This window comes from Astatotilapia calliptera, chromosome 13 (genome assembly GCF_964374335.1).
Source record: "Astatotilapia calliptera chromosome 13, fAstCal68.1, whole genome shotgun sequence".
Lineage (NCBI taxonomy): Eukaryota > Metazoa > Chordata > Actinopteri > Cichliformes > Cichlidae > Astatotilapia > Astatotilapia calliptera.
Genome location: NC_137434.1, coordinates 26,101,033 through 26,119,131, shown reverse-complemented (window position 1 = coordinate 26,119,131; position 18,099 = coordinate 26,101,033). Strand labels below are relative to the sequence as shown.

Sequence of the window (18,099 nt, the reverse complement as noted above, 5' to 3'; positions counted from 1 at the left end):
TAAGCCTAACAGAGCCACACTGGCACTAATCTTTGTCATCTTCGAGAAGTTTTTAGGAATATATAATTTATGCAATTCTGCCATCTGTTGTAAAGATGGTACACAAGAATTTAGTAATACTGTTGCTCTATTTTTGTGCAGCTTTTATCATCTCCAGTTTTAACTTAAGTTTGGTGCAACTACTAAAGTAATAGTTTTACAGTAAATGTGTGCGAATGTGAATAATCATGTCTGTTCTCCCTCGTCAGCTGACTGGGTTCATTTTTTCTGTCCTTTGAAATATGGATAAATTGTCCCAAGAGGATTGGGTCTCCCAAAAGTCCTTCAGGCCTTTGGAACGACCTGCAGGAACGTCACACACGCACTCGTCCTCTCATTAGCGATTGTGTGTATGCGCAGCCTCGGCAGCGCACGATAAGGGCATGCAACGCTCAGCAGACTGCAACATTAGTCACGCAGCCCCATGCACACACATTCACAGACTCACATGCACCAAAAGCCCTGAATCACCACTGCCACAGCTTGCCACAGCTCAACACAGAGATGATAGCGGTGATAAGTGATGCAGAGGGGAGCGGCAGAAAGTAAAAATTACACCCCAATATCTGCTCGTCCCAAAGCGTAAAAAGGAGACAGAGGGGTAGCCAAGTGGGTATGCATTGTGGGTGGGTGTGTTTGTGGGGGTGTGTGTGGCTGAGAGAGAAATGTAAGACTATTCTTTTTCTCTCTTTTTTTGTCTTTTGGTTGAAATGCAGCTGCTGAACTTTAAGAGAGTGGCTGCTGTTTAACCTGTAGTTGTAGTCTAGTGAACAAGTCACAATTCACAACAGTTAAACAGTATGTAATAATTGGAGAGGCAGGCCCAGTGCCCTAATCAGTCTCCCCAGGGATTAGATTATTCTTTTGCTAAATAAACCATTCCCTCCACATATTGTTAGAGCTTCAGCTTTTACCACTCAGTGTGGTAAAATCTTTAAAAAAAAAACATCCTCATGAAAATATGACAAGGACAGGAGCATTAATCCAACAAATCTGTTGACATCCAATTATCAGTGATTGTTTCATTTTTCTTTAAACAAACAAATGAAATATTCATAAAATCACTAACTGGATGGACCTTTGTCTTTTATATGACCAATAGCACTAAGTTTTCAGCTGCTTTGCATCACGCTTTTGTATTTCTTGTTTGCTTAAACTATATTTCTAACACAATATGTTTAAGTCTGTAGATCTGCACGCTTGACATGATTGTCTGTATAAATGGATCTTGTCATCTTTATTTATGCGAATAATAACATTTTCATACATATATACAGAATACATAGAGAAAGCCAAAATGGATAGTAACTTAAAGTTAAAAAAAATGCATAAAGCAAAATGCTTATTATGAAATAAATAAATGATTAGTAATAATCATCATCAGAGGAAGAGGAAATCACTTTAAAGTAAGCCTATAAAAATGTGTGTTAAATTATTTAAATCAGGGCTGTCAAACAGAAGGTCTAGGGGCCCCTGCCATGATTTTTGGACTTTTAACTATATTTTCATAAGTTTTACACTAATAAATGTCTCTCCCATGGCCATTCATAATGCACAAAAGTAATTAAGTAATATATATAAACTGTTAAATGACAGAAAGTTCCTGTTTTTTCACTGTCTACCATAGAATTTTCTTTTTGGGGGGCATTACATTAGGTCCACAAAAACCTGTCTTATCACAACTACAAGATGTTATGGATAATGAGCTACCAGCTAACTTGTCTATAATTTTGCACATGTATTACTTACTTTTTAAGATCAAAGTGACATGCTGACAAATTTCTTTGATTTACTACAGCAGCATTTCTCTGTCAGGTAGGAAAATGACATATTGTTGTAATTACACTAATTTTATATATATATATATATATTAAGATATCTCCAGGATTAAATGTGCAGGTAAACTTCTTTACAATGACACATGGGGGAGCTTCACTTGTCTGGCTCACCCAAGATTAAAGTGGCAGATGATGTAATATAAGTTTCACATCCCTGATATAAAGGAAGTCACCGATTCTCTCAGCCTCATCTACTCAAACAAGTCAGACTGGGTGGCAAAAGCACAGTGCCATTTAAGTTTAAGCTTAAAAACAATCAGTAAAATTTTAAAATCACTCAAACAGGAAGCTGATTTAGCAAAGCCAGGATTGGCGGGTGATTGTGATGCTTTGTGCTAAAACCAATAGGAAGCCACCTTATTTCTGTAACCAAGCCCAAGAAAGTATCAGGTAAACAGAGGGCAGATACATGCTGCTGTCTCTGTTTACTGCTGGGATTTAAGGACTAGAGTTACTCATCGTATTAACACTTTAAAGAGCATTTAAGAGAAAGAACAGCAAAATGAATTTCGAGGTGGGAAAAATACTGAAAAATTAGTATGAAAATATCATCGTGATCTCAAACGGCATCACGATTCGTCTCTGTAAAATAGTGGTCGCTCGTTTATCGCGGTAGTTACGTTCTAAAAATAACCCGTGATACGTGAAATCTGCCAGGTAGCCAACTTTATTTTTTACAATTATTATAGATGTTTTAAGGGTGTAAACCCCTCACTAAACACTTTATACACTTTTCTCAGACAGGCACGAACATTTTCACACTTTTCTCTCTTGTTTAAACACTCAAAGTTCAAACCTTTGCAGAAAAACAAAACACATTTTGGCAACATTAATTGGAAGATGTAGAACAGGAAATTCTCATAGTTTTGAAGACTGAGTTTAAGAAGCCTGTTGAGGATGTCAGCAAATGATTTGAGGGTACACAGTAAAAAAACAACAACAAAAAAACATCAAGCACAATTATTTAACCTTTATTGAGTCGACTGTTACCTTTTTTACTTTTTGTTATTAGTTAGAACTAAAGACGTAAAATTGAAGCAAGATCCTCACCTTATATCATATATCATCTAATATCATACACTCTGGATGAACTACACATGCAGTGGTGCATTCTGTTTTTAATATATTTTTGGCCTTTTAAACCTTTACTTTGATAGGACAATGGAGAGGAGACAGATCAGAGGGAAGTAAACCCTTTGATAACTGTTCCTCGTTACTTCTCCCTCAATAAGTAATTTAACTTTAAGGTCATCCGATGGAGGCATTTGTGAGCCCAGAAATTCATTACATTTGTGTGTCATAGAAATGCTTTTTCCCAGGAAATGGTGTGGCATGGTTGTTTGTTTTTGTTTTCTTAACATTATAGACTTAGATTTTATTGTGAATGTCCATTCCTGAAGTATTTGCCGATTGACAAACGCGCTGTTTTCAGGGGTAGTTGGACAGTTTGTAGCACAGTTTTCTCACTGGTGATGATCTTTGTTTGCACTTCTAAACTACCAAGTATGGCATAAAGAGCAGGTGTAAATGTGGTGCCATAACGCCTTTAAACCGAAATGTGACTAAAAACCATAATTAATGACATAAGAGCATTTTATAATATCTCTCATAGATAAAGGAAGCAGGAGCACTGATAAAGTTTTCCACTTTATCGTGTTTTTGTTTTTAAAATACCATGGCTGTGTAAGAGTTAAACATCCTTCTGGATCGCCTTGGTGTTGCCTTGATGCGAGCGCTGTCCTCACATTTTAAAATGTTTAATTGGGCTTTTGTGTATAACACTTCATAAATAAATTTGCCTCAATTTGTCTTGACATAAGGTTTTTAAGTGGCTGGTGGAAGCTGACAGACTAATAGACAAAACAAAGTGAGAACAGACTAATTGCTGACATTGTTTTTGAAAGTCAATAATCTGAAGCTAAACTAACAACTCCCCGTCTACACGCCGTTTCCCACCCACACCCGTCTCTATTAGCCCTCCTCGCACTGCACACGCTGCTTGACTATCTCCCCCTGTTTCAAGCAGTGGAACATGTTTGCTCTAATTGTCGACTTTATTACACGTTTCGCCGTCTTATTAACGTTGCTGCGACGTCAATCTTAGCCCGAGTCGGTTTCTTTTCCACTCGGCTTGGCATATTTGGGGGGCTTGGTAATAAAGCATTTCTGCATGCTGTTTTTGATAGCGGGAGAAGCGAGCGTGTGCCTTTCTAACACATGTTCGCTTTGAAAACAATAGCGTTTTTTTGCATTTTGCATAATCTGAATATATTTTCTGGCTCGAGGTTTTGCTGAAAGTCAAGTTAATTGCCTCCTTTTTGTCTCTCTCATGAGTGAGGGAGTGAATGAATGAGTGTGTGCGCCTCTGTATGTGTGTGTGTGTGTATTTTCAGAGGGCTTCATGCAAACAAATCACAATGTAGCTAACATATCAACTTCTACCAGATTTATCTCATGGCCTGTCAGTTGGTGTGTTCACTTACAGTGCTGTAGTTTTGTGTGCATGTGTGTTTTTGATCACAATAATCACAGAGCCGCTCTGAAATCTTGAAACGACTGCCTAATAAAAGGTTGAGAGCATATCTAAGTGACTGGTAGAGTCTGACAGAATAATAGACGAGATTTGAAGAGGCAGCAGACTAATTGCTGCCATTGCCTGTAATTTAAAATTAAACAATCAGCTCTGTTTCTATGTGTGCTTTTGGTTTGTTTTAGCTTTTGTGCACCAGCTGTTATTGCAGTCTGAACTCTCTTTGCGCGTCTCTTTGAGCCGCATGTGTTTGTCAGTTGGGTTATCCATCTCTCCACATGTCTTGCCTTGTAAATAAAATCATCAGCTCACTAGGCTATGATTGCATTTCTTTCCTTACTTCACGGTTAGCTTTATTAATTGCATGATTTGTGTGTTGAAGCAGTTTTGACCGAAAATATGTCCCTTTGTTTACCTTGTTTGGCGATGCCATGAACTGCAAATTAAGAAATAGAAACAACCGTTGATGGTCTTTGTCTTCCTGAGTCAGTAGGCAATACTTGACCAAGCTAAACGCTGACTTTCCCGGTGTCTGACAGAATAATGCAGAGGAGTTGAGAGCTGAGAGGCTGCGCAGAGCCACGGAGAGGTTGCGAAACCCAGTTGTCTTCAACAAGGACTCTGCAGTCAGGAAAACACAGCTCAAGTCCTTCAGCCAGTATGTGGAGAGCAGACCAGGTGGGGGAACGTTACAGCACAAGCACACAAGCACACAAACACAATGTATGCACTGTTTACCCAAGGAGGTATGTTTGCATACGGAGACACTTGATTCACACACAGCAATTAACTGTTGAGGACGTCCACAGACATTTTGAGGAGCAGTAACTCGACTCCTCAAAAGACTACAAGGATTCACTTGTTCAGAGTAACGTTCGAAAGCAGGCTTGTTTATAGCTGTGGGGGTTTCTCAGTAACTATAAGATATTTTGATGCATAATGTAACTGAGTCATCTGTAAAATGTCAGAAAATATCTTATAAAGAAAGTATAGAAAGAAAGTATAAAGAAAGTAAGATGACTACTATATACAATATAATATGTAATACAGATAATACTCAATTCAGCTCAAATGACTGACTAAGAGGAAGATTTGAGGCTTTTCTAAGCAGGTTACATACACCTGTCATGATGTGTTCACACCAATCATGAAGATCCATGTAGCTGTGTTGTTGTTTTTTTTGTAAACCCACAAATACTGGATCACTGGATTATTTTGACCAGTGACTCATGTAAAGCTAAAAATATAAAGACTGAAATGACATTAGGTGGATTTCTCACCTGTTAGTGTATGTAACTTCATTGTTCCAGAGATGAAAAGACAGAAGTCTGTTCCTGAGGATCAGAAGAAGGCTGAGGAGGACAGAGGTTCACCCATAGAGGTTGATGTTCGCAGACCGTTTGAAGAGGAGGTTTGTTCATATTTTCTGTAGTGTATACAGTTTTGTCCCATTTGCAACAACAAACTAGTGTGTGAGTGTGATAGTAGCACAGGTCTTTCTCCAGAAAAGAAAGACCTTGGGGGTCAGATGTGAAGTGGTTGATTGCCCCCCCCCCCCCCCAATTTCCTGTATGTCACCTTACTAGTTTAAGTTGCCTCCCCACTTTAACCTTGTCCACTCCTATACCCTCACACACACACTACTGTCGTCTCTTTAACTCACACACATCTAAGTATTGATTTATTAGGCTGCCATTTTAATTATAACAATGGTAGATATCAGCTCTGTCTTTGCACAGAAGTGTGCCTTCACGTCCTTCAAGTGTTCGCACACATTTCACACTGTATTCCAGGCAGTGTGCACAAAGAATGTGTTTATAAGAATGTTATTATGTGTGTGCGTATGTGTGTGCGTGCCACCAGAGACCACGGGGTGAATCTCTTCCCAAGCAGCCCTCTCCTACCCTCGACCCTGCACCCTCCACCCCAGTCCCATCCACATAGACACACAAACGCACACACAGCACCCTCCTCCCAGCGCCTGGGCCCCAGGGTTAATGGGTGTTCAACCTTTCCATTATCCCGATCAGCCAAGAATTACCTGCTGAATGATGTTTGCATTAATATAATATATATGGTAATTTCCCTCCTCTTAATTACGGCTGGGCCGAGCGCGGCAAGGGGAGTGGGCTGATCATGTGTAAAATTGATTTGCCAAGGAAAAATATGGTGATAGAGCGAGAGCGCGCACAGAAGAGGAGGGGGGAAAGGCTGTTGGGAATCAGCACACACACACACACACACACACACTTGCACAATCACACGTGTGCAGAGCCGCACAGATGCACACACTCGCATGCTGGAAGGAGTAGAGGAAAAAGTGCTGGCCTGGGTGGAATGGAAAAAAGAAAAAAACTTTCTCTCCTGCTCTCTAGTTCTACTTCCCATTAAGAAAAATGAAGTGCATCAGCAGTAAAATAGAGATATTTTTTCGGATGCATCCTCAGTAGTGAATTTGAATAAACATTTTTTCCTCACTCAGAGGAGTTTCTCTGAAGAATAGCAAACAGCCTGGAGACAGAGGTGAAGAGAGGTCAGAAATGGAGTGTGTATTAAGTGTCTGGTTATAGAGCGAGGTGTGTGTGTGTAGAGTGGCTGATGTTGCTCTGTGTATTAGAAGTCGTGAGCTTGAAGAAAGCTGAATCGAAAAAATAATCATCTTAACCAGTTTATTTAGTGTGGAGTAAATAAACTGGATATGCAGACATCCTAAAGCAAAAGTACATTGACTTCAAAGTGCTGAAGGCTAAATGGTGGTTTTAATGACTTGCACAGTTTTGGAAGTTTAACAAAGCCTCTGCCCCCCACTGATGCTCATAGGATAACTCAGGATAACTACTTAATCTTGTTTATGAAAATAACTGACCTCATCGTACATTAAACCAGGCTTACACACTTATATCGTCCAGTATTTAAATTCAAATCAATAACATAACAAACAGTTATTAGGAAAAGCTCAGTGTTTAGTTTAGTGTTAAAATAACCAATGATACAGTGATAGAATCTTTGATCACAGTACTATAATCTGGATTTTGGAGATTTTCTCTTAACGTGTGGTTAATGAGCATTTAGTGTGAGCAAAACATAAATACATAACATATCTTCAGAACTTTTGTGAACTGGAGCCTATCCCAGTCATTGGGCTGAAGCAGGGTACAACCTGAGCAGGTTGCCAGTCTGTCACAGGGCTAAAGCATACGGTTCTTCGTGCTCACAGTCCACCTCACCCTATGGCCATTTTAGAATCAGCAGTTAGCCTAACATCCATGTCTGTGGTGTGTGGGAGGAAGCTAGAGTGCCTGGAAAGAACCCACACAGACACAAGGAGAACATGCAACCTCCACACAGAAAGGCCTTAGCCAGCTGGTAGAGTGGAGCTCTGTTGCTGTGATGCAGTAGTGTTAACTATCTACAGATTAATGCCTGCTACTGATTTTGGGAAAGCCCCATCTTGTTTGCAAATCTGCTGATGTCAACAGGGCCAACACTGGCTGATAAATTGTTGCATGAAAAGCGAACAAAATACTGGCACTCTTTAAGAAGTGAGCAAGACGTTTAGTGATGAGTGAGTGCCTGTTTTCTGTTTCCTTGTTAACTCTTCATTGACATTGTTAAGATGAGTGTTGTTAAGATGTAGCTTATCAGGTCCCCCCCCCCCCCCCCCCCCCCCAAAAAAAAACAAAAAAAAAACAGGATATTTAATGGACCACACATAAATAAACTGATAAGCAATAAGTTTAGAGAAAGAAATTTTGTGGCCTTATTCTGAATTTTTTCAATGTGCTTTATTATCAAAGTAGAATAAGTTGGCTTATTTTATGATTAGCACACCTAATATACATAACTAATGTTTACTGAAGAAAACTTCAAAGTGTTTAGTGTTAAAATAAAATAATACAGTGGAATGTGGTTAATAAAAGGCTATAAAGTGGGTTTGTAGATGTAGAACTCACAAATGTGGATTAAAGCTCTTTGTCTAATATAGCTATACTTCCTTCCTCTAACTATTCTCTCTCTGTCTCTCTTTCTCTCTCTGTCTCTGTCTCTATCTCCCTCTCTCTCTCTCGGTTGACAGAAGGCGTTCAAAGACACCAGTCAGTATGTGGTTGGGGAGCTGTCTGCACTGGAGAGCGAGCAGAGGCACATAGACGCCCGAGCAGCTCGCGTGGAGAAGAGGCTGCGCTATCTCATGGACACAGGTACCCCAAGCCCAATTACACTGGAAAAACTGTTTTGGCAAATTGAGCGTACACACGCAAACACACATCCATGTACGCCCAGGGTGTGTGTGTGTTTGTGTGAGAGAGAATCTTTGAAGCCCCCCCCTCCCTCATCGCCCTCCCTCCTTCGTCACCCTCCCTCTTGGTTGAATGTTGCACGACGGAGCGCTGGGTGTATATGAAAGGAGGGGATGGGTGGGGGGTGAGGGATGAGGAGGAGGTGGAGAAGGGAGGGGAAGGGTGGGTGGGGAGGGAGGAGGTGGGGGAGTGTGTCTCGGGGATGGGAGAAGAAGGGAGACCTCTCTGGGCTGGGGTGATAAGGGAGCCCTTCATGGGGGAAACGATAACTGGGTGCGATAGCGGAGCCCCAGCCGAAGTCTCCGCTGCAGCCGTTTGCCAGCCGCGGCCCCAGCCAGCCAGCCAGCATCCACACTATTGAACAGTGCGCTCAGCCATGCACGGCTACACACATACACCCTCCTTCCCCTAGTACATATCTGGCCTTCATTGATATGCTGTATAAGGAAAGACGGGGGTGAGTTAAAGGGAGGAGAGAGGGAGAGGCAAAGAAATGGCAAAAAAAAAAACATGAGGTAACACAACATGAGCACTGACACAGTTCACAAATCCACGACAGACACACACAAATGCTTACACACCCGCGAAAAAAAGCGCAAAAAAAAGCAATCTGGTTTGGCGTACAGAGCCGGATTCGGAAGGTTTTTATTTAAGATTTGGCTGGGGGTAAAGCCTTGTTAAGACATGAGACAGTGTGCTGAGCCAAAAGAGGGGCCTTGGCTCCGTCGAGTCCCTAACTGAAATTGGAGAATAGCATCCTATTTGTGATACTAAACCATCCCATTCCTCACCCAAGAATGCTGCTGGGGGGGGAAATGGTTCCAAGAAGTGTAAAATTTTGATGTCTGTGAATGTTGTGAGAGTGTAGGTACAGTATTTGCTGTAGTAATTTAGAAGCAGCTCTCATGCTCTTTCTGATATATCAGCGTCTAACTTGGTGGATTTAGCCCCCGAAATCCTAAAAAGGCAACACAGGGGAGGATAGAAGAAGGGGTTTTTAGAAAGGAAACTGGGGCGGTGGGATTTGCGCTCACCTTCCCCATCCCATTTGGATCCTGATATGGTGGATATCTCTCCTCTGTTTGTTGTTGTCGTTTTCCTCCTTTTCGCCTCCCTCCCTGCCTCTGTGCCCTCTCCCTCTGTCGGAGCGCATGCCATTGTGTCAATCTGAAGGGCTGGTTTTTTGGGGGGGGGGTTTTTCCCCTCCTCCTTCTTCACCCACTGTTAAAGCGGCAACTAGCCAGCAAGACGCCAGGTTATTTACTTTCAAACACCTTCAGCCATAAAGATTTTTCTTTATATAAATATATATACCCGCGGTCCCCTCCTGAAAATGTGATTCACTAGAAAAGGAAGAGGGCGACGACAGGAAGGCGAGGACAAAATAATAAAAGGATATCACGAAGAGAAATTCACCTTGGTCGCTTTTCATCTCCTCCTAACATGAGTGTGGAATGAAATCGAAAAAATGTGGTCTCCACAAGTCAATACACTATCAGGATATATAAAGGTGATATGGTACGTTTTATTTACTATAAAACTGACTTTTAAGCGTCACATTTGGTCGCTGATCAAAGATGTGTTAGGATATTTATATATTCATGATGAAGTAGTCATTATGTAAGGCAGATCCGTACAACACTGGCAATATGTCGCATCAAATGAGGGAAAGTTTCTCACTTCCTGAAAGTGTATTTCTGTTTTCATATCTCATTTTGCAGCACTCATCCGATAGGTTATGGATTGAACCTTTGGGCAAAGTCTGGAGTCTTCAGGCTGAAACTCACCCATGACAGGTGGTCACTAAAGTAACCTTTATCACTTCAGCAACTCAGGTCACCTTTCTATATGCTGTCAGAGATGAGAGAGATTTTTTTTTCTCAGGACCCAGAATATCAGAAGTTGTGCCTGTTTGGCTGTAAGCAGTATATCTACTATTGATCCGTCACATCTGACTGGTGCTTTAGTAGGGATCATAGAAAGACTTTTTAGTAGCTACTAACCAAACGCTAATATTTTTGGTTTAAATATCATTTGCTTTGCCAGCCTTACTTTGGCAGGTAGCCATCCTTTAATTTTTACCCAGTGTGGACTTGCTTAGGAGAAAATTTATTAGTCATAACTTGCTCATAATGGGTGGGACACCTTTTTCCTTCGCAACCATGTTAGGGAGAGTGTCCACCAAAGTGTTTTATTCATTGCAGGTAGTTGTTAAATGAGCACACTCAGTGTATGCACACCGGTGTGTTTATTGGTCAAATTATTTTGTCTCGTGTTTCTCCTAATAACTGGTTCTGAAATCTGCCTCCGTTCTCCGACAGGCATCTCTACTTTAATTTAACAACCTTGTTTTGTGACGTTGTGGTGCTGATTTGGCACACTCGTGATCTGCTGTTAAAAACTAAAATTTTGGTGAAGGAAGTCGACTGAGCAGGTAGCCTTCTTTTTTGATAACACTCTGCTTCACAAATAACCAACACTACTCTTCTCCGAGTGAAGCTGTCATCACCTTCAGAACTCTTTTTTTCAAAAAACAAAACAAAAACACAAAGAAATAAAAACCTCATACACACACTCCACTGTCAGCTTTAATTTCAGATATCCTAATCCAGAGTAAAATGATGTTTATGGAACATGAAGAGATGTGAGCCAGCAGCCAAGCTTCGCCACAGTCTTTCAGTGTTTTAATTGAGCTTAAGTTCAGTTGTGATCTCAGCAAAAGATTAGACAAACTACACAAATGAAGATTTTTAACAGAAGGGCAACTCGGGTCAGAACGCAGAAGAAGAGGTGCACTGACGGATCATCACAAAGATGAGTAGTTTTCAGACTTGTACTGCAGCCTAAAACTTTTTGGGACTTGCAGACATGTTGCAGCTCCTACTCCAAAACTATTATTCCAGTTAGGAGTGTGTTGAATCAGACTGTTTCCTGCTGTCTGATAAATTTGTTGAAAATATTCCAACCCGATTCTTTCGAAATTTCATGTGTTTCATGTGTAAAAACAAACCCTGTGGCTGAAAGAAAACAGCAGACTCCCATGTTAAAATTCAGTTCAGCTCAGTGTAAGTTACCACAAGGGTTGCCTCAAGGTGCTTTATGTTGTAAGGTAAAAACAGACTGGTAAAATGTGTTTTTACTGTGTGGGGATACCTGTAGGGACTGCTTTGATTGACTGGTGTCCCGACGCAGGCAGCTGTACCTCTGCTAACTGAAGTCCCTGTACTGGTCCTCACCACTATGTTTGTGCTGCTGATGCCTTTTGAAGCATTTCATTGGTACAATCTGAATAATAATATGGCTTGCTGTGTGTTCCGAGACATTTTTGCCTGATTTCTAGGATTTTGTTTGTCGGTTTGTTAGCACTAATCATCAGATGTGTGCCTGTGCACTGCACCTGTACAGTTTTTGGATGTAGCTTGCTAATCAACCTTAGCATTAGCACATAACTTCACTCCTTGGGTATGTGAATTTTTTACCTCAAAAATAAACAACCTAAACCCAACACTGACATCATTGTGATCATTGTTGTGATCGTTGCTGTCATGCTGATAAATAGCACTGACGCTATGCTTTGGTGTCACCTTCCCATTTTTATAACCTTATGTGCAGTCAGGCTAGAGATGGAGGAGCAGAAAGACTCCGTGATGGCAGAGAAGGAGAGTTGGACATTCTGAAAACGCTCTCTGATCATTGTTTCCTATTACAACTTCTTCTTTTCCCATTGCAGTGCCAAAGCTGCGTTTTTGTTGTGATAGGCAGTCTGTGGTGAAAAAGCTGCCGTGAACCTACCCCCCCCCCCCCCCCCCAAGCTACTGTTTATAGGACAGGAGAGCTTTAGCTTAGAATATGGTCTGAAGCCGTGCACAAATAGACTTGATTGACTCAGAGTTAACCATCAGTTAAATAATGCATATGTGCGTAGCTTATACGCAGACTGGCAAGCAGTTAGTTCAGACTCTCAGTAGACTCTTTGAGCGGGGATGTGCAGAGTAATCAGAGCAGTGAATCTGATCATATGATTCAGACCTCTCAAGGTAAGTTTGGGTGAGCTCAGTGTGCAGTGGTGCTCTGGTAACGCTGAGCGCTGCAGGAGTGACGGGCAGATGTGAACAGACAGACCGACTGACCCATGACTGATTGTTCATCTCTCTGCTCCAGCAGCAGAAAGCCTGGGAACATCCTCTGTGCTCTGCTGGTCCACAGTATGCCTTTCTTTGATATCACATGCTTTTGCTTTGTCATTCTCTCTCCCCTTTTATTTTCGAGATTCTCTTTTTCTGTCTGTAAAGAGTTTGTTCTTCTTTTCCACCAGGAATTTGGTTACCTAAAAATTAAAAGACCTATCTTATCATGTGTTTTTGATAGACGTTCTCACTCTGGGTGTCTTTACATTTTCTCTATTCCTTTTTTATCCCTGTGAATCTCAGTTTCTCCAGTCAGCCTTCCCCCCCCTCCAAAAAAAAAGAAATGCTCCCTTCTTTTCCACACACCTCCCCTCCTCCCCTAGGTTTGGGCACAATGCAGCTTTCTCCTGCATTTTCTATTACGCAGCGGCCCTCCCCAGATGAATCCAAAGTAATTGGGGTGGTTAATTTATTTACTCAGAGGCAGTTCACAGCACATTAAATAATAGAGATAATTGAACAAGAATTGTCAAGTGTCTTCTGATATCAGACACATTACAGGAGGGAGTGTGCATAAAACTCCATTTCTATGCCCCCATTGTTTATGGTAATTAAGTACACAGATTTATTCCTTGGTTGCCTTCCAAGCTTATGGCAAGCGCCATTGTTGTCTTCTATTAATATGTAATCAGTAAATAGTTTAATTTTCTAATCTGCGGTTGGAGAATTCACTTTCTAACAACTCTTAATTACTGCTGGGCTCTAATGAGTCTCGCCATGCCGACGCAGCCAGCCAATCAGAGGCCGGGCCCGGGTCGGGGGGGAATTTGAATTCCTGCGGCACCCCCCCTCGACTAATGAACTTGTTATTCTTGCACCACTGGGAGTACTGTCCTTCACACATGCAACATTAGGAGAACGTTTCACCTCCTGCAGTAGACCAAATATTTATTGGAGTTTATTGATTTCTATTTGAACTGAAGCATATTCATTATTTATGATTTATGCATGGCTGTCTGTGTCATTTAACTTTTGTTAGGGTATCTGACCACCTTAGAAATGCAAAAGAGCTGGAACACACTGAAAAGCTTCGGTTTGTGATGGTTTCATTGTACGTGTTTAATTTCTGTGAAGATACCATTCATTGTTAGTGTGTTTCTTCTGGTGCATGTAACGCTCCTGACCTTGGCTTTGTTGTTTTCTGAAGCTATTGTTGCACAGACAAAAACATATCAAACACTGCTTATTGAAAATTCAGCTTTAGGTGTGAAGAAGCATTCAAATGCATCATGTAGCCTTCGCAGAAAATCCCCTGGCCTCTTTTTGAATATATCTCAGCCACCCCCTACCTGGCCCCTGCACCTATTTACACACACCTCCCATTTCAAATAGCTATATAACCAGCAACAATGGATGCAATTATCCAAATAATGGCACTTAGCTGCGCCGCAAAGCTGCCCCTCACCTACTGCGCATTTGATAAGAGATAAACAAGCAGAGAGAGGAGAGAATGAGTTTTAGCTCCCCCAGATTAACATACATTTAAAAATTGCACTCCAAGCCGATAAGATTGACACAGGGTTTTTATGGCGTGCGCTCCTTTAATCTGCCTTTGTGTCTGAGAGTCGACGAGAGGAGAATGGCACAAGGAAGGATTCCAGCAAGAGCTTAATGTACTTTACACATGCAGTATCCCCCTCGGTATCTGAGGAAGGGACAGCACGGACTGTCAATGCCGTCACATCGGAAAAGGCTGCTGGCCGCTTTGACTTGCCGTGTGATTGTGTGGAGGATTGCAGCTGCTTAAATGTCAACCTGTGGCTCTGAATCCCGTTTGTCCAAGTTTTATTCATCCATCTGTATTGTTTCAAAAGCTTTTTCATCTACTTGTAAATCAGATTTCAGCCTCTTAAAAGTATGAATGCCACCCTGTTAAAGAAATAATCTTTAGTTGGAATTTACCAATGATTGCATTTCAGATTAATTTCTCCTTTTTAAGCGACGTGTCCTTTTGCTTGTCATCCCACAGATGCTGTTGTAGCTGCATGTGTAGTTTATATTTCTTTAGCATCAAGTGAGCCGCCTTCTCACTCTCTTTCCCATGCCTGTCGACCTAATCCAGCATTGTGGCAGCATCAGCTTATAGTTTGACTAAAGATTTAAGCTGAGCTACGTGAGTGGCAGAGGGACTCTCGCAAGTACGCGTGCACGTCAAGCTCTGCCTTTTCTTGTCGTGGCAACACAAACAGCATGTGCAGCTTTAAGTATATTATCAGGACCGGTTCTTTCACAAACGTATTGCTGAAGAAGCTTAACATTAATTATTGTAACTTTGGGCAGATTACATCCGTGCCCGCCTTGTAAGCGCAGGCAGACTCATCTTGACCTCCTATACGAGAGCTTAAAGACACAAGAATGGCATTTTACCAACTTTAATGGGATAACCAGTCTAATCTTTCAGCACTGAGAGAAGAAAAAGTGTTTAGAGTATAATACCCTCTACAGTTCACACACTGAAAGATGGAGGGAGAGGAGAGGGTTTAGTGTTGGCTTTAATCAGCGGTCACTTTGTTTTTCAGGTGCTGCTTTTCACGTTTTCCTCTGATTGCTTTTTTTTTTCATTCTTAGATAGACATTTTCCACATTCACCTCTCCTCCTGAGCCTCCCAAAATAAACACAGGCTATGCTGAAAGCTTGTCCACTGTGTGAATTCTGATTGAGATAGTTGAACACAGAACGATTGCCACTATTGTTTATCCATAATCACAGACTCTGTTCGTAAGCTAAGCTCGTGGCAACTGAGATAGACACAGCCAAGAGAAGATGCGCTCCCTTCTTTTCAAAGCCCGTGGTCTTTTTCTTGTTGTTGTTGTTGTTGTTGTTGTTGTCAGGGTTACGAAAAGAGCACTCGCTTTCAATCGAATGGTTTTGTATTAGACCACGGTGGAATGTGTTTGTGGTCATCTTGAATTCACTTCAGGAGCAAATGCACCGTTCTTCCCTATGGGGCAAGAAAAGAAATCTAGGGATCACTCCTTTAAAACCCCATTGCCTTTTTCTTGCCTTTGAGGGAACAAAACAAAGGATTTGAGCTTTTTTTTTTTTTTTCTTGTTGTGTGTGTGTGTGTGTGTGTGTGTGTGTGTGTGTGACTCTAAGGTTCAACTGGGTCAGAACACAGATTAACACCCCCCCACACACACACACACAGACTCCCTTTCCCGCCCATGCCCTTAATCTCCTCGGCCATTTGAATGTTTGAGCAGCAAAACAATTTAATTACTCAACTTGCAAGGACTGAGCACAAGCGACCAGCGTGGAGCTCCTGTCCTCCTCCCGCCCTCCACCCTCACAGTCCAGCGCAGTAACACCACCCTCACTCCCAGATGTGCGCTGCTCCTTCTTCTTCTCCTCCTTTCTCTCCCCTCCCCTCCTGCTTTTCTCCAGCTCGGTGTCAGCCTTTCATACATTCTTTAACAGTGGGGATGAAAGGGGGATTTTTAGGAAGATTAGGGAATGGGATCCTCTAGGCATTGTCTGAGAATCTTCAGATAAAACGAGCCGGGTGGATGGAGTCACCGGGAGGGTGGGAGGAAGGAGGGGATTGGAGTCGAGGGGGGGTGGCTTCTTAGTACAGAGACGTGCAAGTTAAATTTGTTTCCAAACTGGAGCAGAAATCATCCTGTGTCATTTAGCTATATTTTATTTCGTTATAACGGTTACTCAGAACTAGGTAAAGTTGTGTTCACTGGGCCGGGCAGCCCATCTGTGTTTCCTGCCAGTGATGGCGCCGATTAACATTTTCAGCCACAGGGTGAGTAAGTGAAGATGAGGAGGCCGGGGCGGGGGGCGGTTGTTGGAGAGAATTCGGAGGTGGACAATGGCCGCTTATGATAATCTGCTCTTTATTGGAGCATCCCGCCAACGCTTTCATCAGCTGCCTCTTCGCCTGAGACCCCATGCAGCAGCCGGTCCAAAGCACGCTGCAAGCTGCCAAACACGTCGTCACAGACAAGCGAGTGTCGAAATTACACACACATGCGAACATCCACAGCTACACAGAGGACAGAAAAATAATCTTTTTAGCAGCACAGTGATCCACACAACCAGATAAAGTGAAAATAGATGATTTTTTTAATTAAATTGTTAAATTTGAGTAATAAATTACTGATTTGTTTTGTTGTTGTTGTTGACTTCTTTTGTGGGGGGGGATTTCTCTTGTCAGAGTTTAATCCACAGTCTTTCAGCTATCTCTTACTTTACTTACTGGCTTTCACCTGTTCTCAATGATAATCCTTCAATGCACATTTTGGCTAAAGATGTTTATTTTTTCCCTCCATTATATAATTGATTATTATTTCATTTAAAAACTCCAGCCCAATAACATAATTGAATTTCATCGTTACAGTCAATTAATCAAGGCTTTCTTATGGTAACCGATGTGGTGGCACTCCACAATGCAGGTTAATGACAGAGGTTTGGCCAGTAATTACACCATTCACTTGCTAACACAGCTGCTTGTCATCACCCCCCCCCCCCCCCCCCCCCCATACACACTCCTCCCCATTTCCCCATTGTTATGAGCACTCCAGGCTACAAATACCAACAGCTGTCTTTCCCAATACATTTCCATTTAAATGTCTATTTAAACACTGCAATTTTGCATCTGTGTATTGAATCAGAAGCTTCATCAGCCTGGTGTTGGTGTCTGTGTTAATTTAAGGCTATTCCAGATTGAAAGGTGTGTTTATAAACACATTAAAAACAATGTAAAGTTTGAGTATTTATCAAGAAATCGAAAGACTTTATTAATTGGTAGTTTTCAGTTTGTTAAATGTACCTAACCATGGGAAACAGAAGCTGATATCTGAGGGGAAACGGCTGTCGGAGGAGTGGATAAAATGATTGTGTAACAGGAAGAGATGAGGGAAGAATCGCAACACAGAGATGTAAGAAGGATGACTAATGTTGTTAGCGGAGCCATTACTGGTCCGCAGATTAATTCATTAAGTAAATTCATCATTCACCTCCCCTCGGCCTCTTGTCACAAGCCGTGTAATATGACACCCCTCAAATTTGTTCTAACATCTACCCCAGGGGGGGTTGAGCTCCCTCCCACCCACCATCCCCACACACACTCACACACACACACCCTCCTTCTTCTCTTTGCTAATGGAGCAGGCGGAGCCACTTATGCTAAAAAGGCTGCAGCTGTCTGTCAGCAGGTTGAGGGGGGTCCTCCACTGGGGGTTATCACCACTCTCTACA

The 18,099-nt window shown here is 41.8% G+C and overlaps 1 protein-coding gene across 5 annotated transcripts in view; it reads left to right on the top strand.

Moving 5' to 3' along the window:
- Positions 1-18,099, top strand: part of ehbp1 (EH domain binding protein 1) — a 162,862-nt gene that overhangs the window by 120,249 nt on the left and 24,514 nt on the right. For 4 of the 5 annotated variants that reach the window (XM_080288053.1, XM_080288055.1, XM_080288054.1 and 1 more), the window contains 3 exons: positions 4,947-5,085; positions 5,718-5,818; positions 8,483-8,606. In XM_080288053.1, coding sequence (XP_080144179.1) covers positions 4,947-5,085; positions 5,718-5,818; positions 8,483-8,606 — 364 coding nt within the window. The remainder of the gene's footprint in view (positions 1-4,946; positions 5,086-5,717; positions 5,819-8,482; positions 8,607-18,099) is intronic. The other variant, XM_080288052.1, reaches the window with a different exon arrangement.